Source organism: Crocuta crocuta, unplaced genomic scaffold, assembly GCF_008692635.1.
Source record: "Crocuta crocuta isolate KB4526 unplaced genomic scaffold, BGI_CrCroc_1.0 scaffold978, whole genome shotgun sequence".
NCBI lineage: Eukaryota > Metazoa > Chordata > Mammalia > Carnivora > Hyaenidae > Crocuta > Crocuta crocuta.
In genome coordinates this window covers 634673-640310 of record NW_027530876.1, presented here as the reverse complement: position 1 = coordinate 640310, position 5638 = coordinate 634673, and the positions used below count along the sequence as shown (strand labels likewise).

Below are 5638 nucleotides of genomic sequence, written 5' to 3'. Positions count from 1 at the left end.
ATTTACCCACTGTTTTATTTTAAAGAATTTGAAAATACAGCAAAGTTACAAGAACAGGACAGTGAATCCCTGCATCCCCTGCACTTAGATGTTTGCTTTATCGCTTTGAGACTAAGTTGCAGACAGCGTGACATTTCACCCCTAAATAGTGAAGCCCGAAGCTGCGAAGGAAGGGACGGCCCTCTGCGTGACACTCATATCTTATCACACGTGGCAGATTTCACACTGGCGACGCCACGGCCACCAGCCGTCGGAAGCGGCTTCTTTTCTGCGCTTTAATGCGTCTTCCCGGCACGAGGAGGTGTTTGCCGGGTGCTCAAGTCGGTCAGAAACAAGAAGGCACAGTGGAACTGGAGCACATCACACACTTTGGACCAGAAGTGGCCTGTGAGCCTCTGGAAGAGACGCCACTGTGCCAGCTGGTGGTCACACAGCTTGAGGACCACGAAGCCCGAGCAGGAAAGCACGCCCAGCGCCAGGTACCTTCCGGACGAGGGGCCACCGTGGCGCCTGTGGGCGTGCAGAGCCTGGCCCACGACGGCCGCGATGTGCACGCCCAGCGCCGCCTCGAAGCCGCGGGGGTGCAGCCGGGCCAGGCCATAACTGCCGAGGGAGAGGCACTCGATGGCCAGGAACAGGCAGGGCCGCCAACCCCTGTCCAGGGACAGGCACCAGGCTATGGGCCATGCAAAGATGGGCAAGGTGAGCCACTGGTCGAGCACGGCGGCGGGGTGCACCTGCGTGGCGATCCGCAGCCACTGCACCGGGCCGTAGACCAGGGCCATGGCGGCAAACACATCCTTGAGGTAGCGCGCCCTGCGCAGGGCCTCGGGGTGCCCCGGGCCGCTGGCCCGTCTCCGCAGCCAGTACGTGCCCAGGAGCACGTAGGCCACGTTAATGAGCGAGTTGAAGGGCATGGCAAGAAAGACGGGGAGGCTGGCTACCGGGGCTTCAGCATAGTGTTCGTAGCCCACTTGAACGGAGACGCCGTCGAACACCCCTGCGTAGACGACGGCCATGCAGAGGCAGCTGGCCACAGCCACGTGGCACAGCGCCTGCGTGGACTCGGGCTGCATGCAGAACCGCGGGCACGACTCGCTGTTGGTTCAGAATTCACACACACAGATTCCGCCAAGCAGCGCTCCTTGGCCTCCCAGCCGGGCCGGCGGCGGTCCTGCTGACGGGCCAGAGGGGGAAGGGCGCTCTGCCTGCTTCCTCTGTGGTTACAAAAAGAGGGTGGTCAGAAAGAAAACCACCCAGGAGGCGCCTGGGTGGCTCAGTCCGTTAAGTAACTGACTTCGGCTCAGGTCATGATCTCACTGTTCCTGAGTTCGAGTCCTGCGTCAGGCTCTGTGCTGACGGGGTGGAGCCTGTTAGGATTCTCTGTCTCTCCCTCTCTCTCTCTCTCCCATCCAAGTACTAACTAGGCCCGACCCTGCTTAGCTTCTGAGATCAGATGAGATCGGGCGCGTCACGGTGGTATGGCTGCAGACTCCCTCTCTCTCTCTCTGCCCCTCCTCTGCTCACTCGCATTCTCTTTCTCTCAAAAAATAAACTTTTAAAAAGATAAAAAAAATAAAAGAAAGAAAGAAAACCATCCAAAATAGAGTCTCCATTTTCCCAACTCTCAGCTTCAGGACCCACCAAAAAGAAAAAACCAGAAATAAAAGTGAAGCGATACCCACAGTATGTGCACCTTCTTACTCATGGCTTGTTGGATCATCTAGATCACCTAGAATCATCTCTCCCCTGGAGGTTTCATGCCTTTCTCTCCTGACGCCCATGTGCTTCGTCTTTCATCTGTGTACCGTGAAACCCAGCTCACTGCCATACTTCCCTTAGAGCCGCTGCNCCTGCTTCCTCTGTGGTTACAAAAAGAGGGTGGTCAGAAAGAAAACCACCCAGGAGGCGCCTGGGTGGCTCAGTCCGTTAAGTAACTGACTTCGGCTCAGGTCATGATCTCACTGTTCCTGAGTTCGAGTCCTGCGTCAGGCTCTGTGCTGACGGGGTGGAGCCTGTTAGGATTCTCTGTCTCTCCCTCTCTCTCTCTCTCCCATCCAAGTACTAACTAGGCCCGACCCTGCTTAGCTTCTGAGATCAGATGAGATCGGGCGCGTCACGGTGGTATGGCTGCAGACTCCCTCTCTCTCTCTCTGCCCCTCCTCTGCTCACTCGCATTCTCTTTCTCTCAAAAAATAAACTTTTAAAAAGATAAAAAAAATAAAAGAAAGAAAGAAAACCATCCAAAATAGAGTCTCCATTTTCCCAACTCTCAGCTTCAGGACCCACCAAAAAGAAAAAACCAGAAATAAAAGTGAAGCGATACCCACAGTATGTGCACCTTCTTACTCATGGCTTGTAGAATCATCTAGATCACCTAGAATCATCTCTCCCCTGGAGGTTTCATGCCTTTCTCTCCTGACGCCCATGTGCTTCGTCTTTCATCTGTGTACCGTGAAACCCAGCTCACTGCCATACTTCCCTTAGAGCCGCTGCATTTAGAGACTTCAACCTTTCCTGGCACTGTTGCTACCATTCAGAAAGGACTTCCCTGCCTCAGTGGTATCATAAGTGAAGTTTCCAGCCAGCCCCAGGCCCTTTTAACCAAATACCCAGTTTGACACCGTTCACTGTGGTCNGACAGGGGCAGGAGGAGCCTCTGGAGCATCTGCTGCCTCGGCTGGCTCTCCTGCCCTGCCCCCAAGCGCCACATCATCCCGAATCCCTTTCTTCCCTCGGCCCACGATAAACCTTCCATTTCCTGCAGTCAGAGAAGCAGAGAGTGTAAAAAGAACATGCAGTTATCATGACTGTCAACTGCTTTGGGGCCAGCTGCACTGGGAGCTGGCCCAGTGGCCTGGAAGCGTATTACCACGAAACAGAGAAAAGGTTCAGCGCTCTGAAAATGACTCAAAGCCAAAACGGCAGGCAGGTGGGGAAGAGAGAGACTGTGTTCAAACCCTGGCTCCCCCAACCTGCTAACTCTGTGACCTCGGGCCTTCACTGGTCTGGGCCTCAGTTTGCATACCTGCAGAATGGTGGTGCTGCCGGTACCTCCCCGCACAGTCCTCGTGTGGATTAAATAAGTTCTTACGGGTGGAGACCACTCAGCCCCGTTTATCTTCGAGGCACAGCGTCCACCTCCCCTCCTGCAATTTAGGCCCTGAAAGGGCAGGGCAGGGTCTGATTCTCCGCTCTCCCTCCCAAGCTCTGTCAATACCTGCTCAATTTCAGCTCGATGCAATTCAAGCACAAAGCCAGCACCTCCCTGTCCTTCCTTACGCTTTCGCCCATTGGCACATTACCATTTCGCTTTTCACGCGGCCCTGGGCAGCCACCTGTATTTTCTAGGGACGCTGCTGCTGGGCTTTCCTGCTCCCGTCCTGCCTTGGGGGCCCATCATTAAGGAGGACCACGGGGCCAGCACTTCCCCCAGTGAACTAAAGCCCTCATCCTGACTCTGCAACTGCTCATTGACCGTGAGCTGCCATCTCGGCTTGTGGCCCTGTCCCACACCTGTCCCAACTCTTTGTCTAAGTGCTTCCCAGTCCAGGAGGCCACGTCTGCCCCCGGGGTCCCATTTCCATGCTGGCCACTGCTAACGTGGTCCGCGTACAACTGCCCCCAGCGTGTTCCCCAAGCACCCCTAGAGTGGACTGTGCCAGTCTGGCTTAAAGCCGTCGGTGGCTGGCTCTCCACTCCATGTGCACTCTCATCCCAGTCTCTCGGCTGTAGGTCCAAGTGCCGTCCCCCTGGAGTCTGGAGAGTTCCGCAGGCCCAGTCTGTCCTGCCTGGAATGAGACTCTGCAGGCCTCACTCCCTCCTGCCTCAGGTCTGCTGACACTTTCCACTTGGCTGCCATTCTCCTGCAGCGGCCTCCCCCCCCCGGCTGCTTGACTCCAGCTGGGACACCTCGCCTGCATCCGTCTGGGGCCTGGCTCTGCGGCACGAAGTGCCAGGCCTTTGGGACCTGCGCTAGCCTGACCCTCCTGTCTGCCAGCAAGCATGGGTGAGACCGGGGCACGGGAGCCACACATGGCCAGCCTGATAGAGAAGGAGGTCCAGGAAGGGTGGGGACAGTGACTCCTCTCTCTGGCTCCTGGGCAGAGTCCACCTGAGCCCTTGTGCAAGCTGAAAGTGACATGTCGTCCAACCAATTTCCCGAGTCCACCAAGGAGACCAGGCTGGGTAGTTTATGGCCTAGCTCCTCCGTACACTTGAACTGCCATGACCCTTGATACAGGGCCCTCAAAATTCTTCACGGACTCCCCCAGCACCTGGCACACGAAGGTCAAAGGCATTGGCCCGCATTCTGGAGTCTTTTGGAAAAGTTCTGCAAAGCATGACAGTATCCTGGCTAAGGGGTTAACACATGTTCCTTAGACTCTCCTGTCACCTCTCACAGTGCTGCCTTCTTTCCTGTAGCATTTATGACAACTGCTTGTTGTGTCCCTGACTATCCCGACCACCCTTGCTGCCCTGCTGCAGATGAGGGGGTGCCAGCTTGAGGGCTGTAACATGGGACATCCCTGGCGGGTGAGGTCACTCTGGGACACCTGGATACCCAAGAAGGCTGGAGCGACCCCAGTGATTCCTGAACTCCAGGGAGAGAACTGCTGACCTCAGAGAAGGCCCTCGGAAGCCGGCAGCTCGCCTTCCTTATTTTACAGGGACGGACTCAGGGCTATAGAGGGGAGGGGAATGCCCAAGGTCATTTAGGGCAGTTAGCGGCACACCCATATATAGGGGAGGACTCTTGTCCTCGGGCTGCCACAGGTCTCTGTGGCCTTTCTCAAATACTTCCAAATACATAGAAACAGAATGACAACACAAATTTAGCAAGTTGAAAGATGGTATGAAAATATTTTTGAAAATGTGTGATATGGTAATATACGTGCTTCTTTACTAGGAAGCTAAATGACAGGACGTACGGGCAGGTCTTGTACTTGAGTTAATTTCAAGATAACTACAACAAAAGCTAAGTGATCTGAAATGTCACTTCCATTGGCGACCAAGACACCAGGCTAACACTCTGTGTGTGCTCTGTAGCCTACATGCGCAATTGCGGGAAACGCCAAATTTCAACTAGGAGTTGGTGAAAATAAAGATGAAATAACGCGGACAGAAAGTGGAAAAATCCTCTGTTGTAGCCTCAAGCTCTCAGACACCAGCGCAGGGCCCCTGCACTACGGCCTGAGTCTGGCAGTGCACAGGACCGTATGGCGACGGGTCGGCCTCCTGCAAGATTTGGCACATGGGGGCGATGCCAGTACCCACCCCTTGAGATTGCTGCGAGAACTTACAGTATTGGCGCGAAAAGGCCAGCGATCACCATCCGGGTATTTGCCTCTCTATCTTTGCTGGGGAAAATTCAAANCCCTGCCGTTACCGCTCCTCCTGCCGTACAGTTGCCACTCCGGGGCCTAACTCTGGCTCTTTGGGGCGGCTCCTGTGGGAAAGAGCCATAAAGAGGGAAGCGAGGATCGGACGCTGCCTTGCGTTTGGTTTGCAGTGGAAGAACTGACTCAGGAGGAAGAGAATAGGGGGGAAGGGGGAGTTAGTCTCAAGATGGCGGCTCCCAGGGCGGCAGGCGCAGCCTGAGCAGCAGAGGCGGACTCAGGGGAGAGGTTCGAGACTT

The 5638-nt window shown here is 55.4% G+C and overlaps 1 protein-coding gene across 2 annotated transcripts; it reads right to left on the bottom strand.

Annotated features, from left to right (window-relative positions):
• Nucleotides 1-17: 17 nt before the first annotated feature.
• TMEM187 (transmembrane protein 187) lies at nt 18-5372 on the bottom strand. 2 transcript variants are annotated; one of them, XM_077769630.1, is made up of 2 exons: nt 5304-5372; nt 18-1217 (listed from the first exon to the last, which is right to left on the bottom strand). In XM_077769630.1, the coding sequence occupies exon 2, from the start codon at nt 1074-1076 to the stop codon at nt 276-278; it is 801 nt and encodes a 266-aa protein (XP_077625756.1). In that variant the 5' UTR covers nt 1077-1217; nt 5304-5372; the 3' UTR covers nt 18-275. The 2 variants fall into 2 exon arrangements, with proteins under 2 accessions (XP_077625756.1, XP_077625758.1); XM_077769632.1 differs by lacking the exon at nt 5304-5372 and adding an exon at nt 3029-3267.
• Nucleotides 5373-5638: the final 266 nt, after the last annotated feature.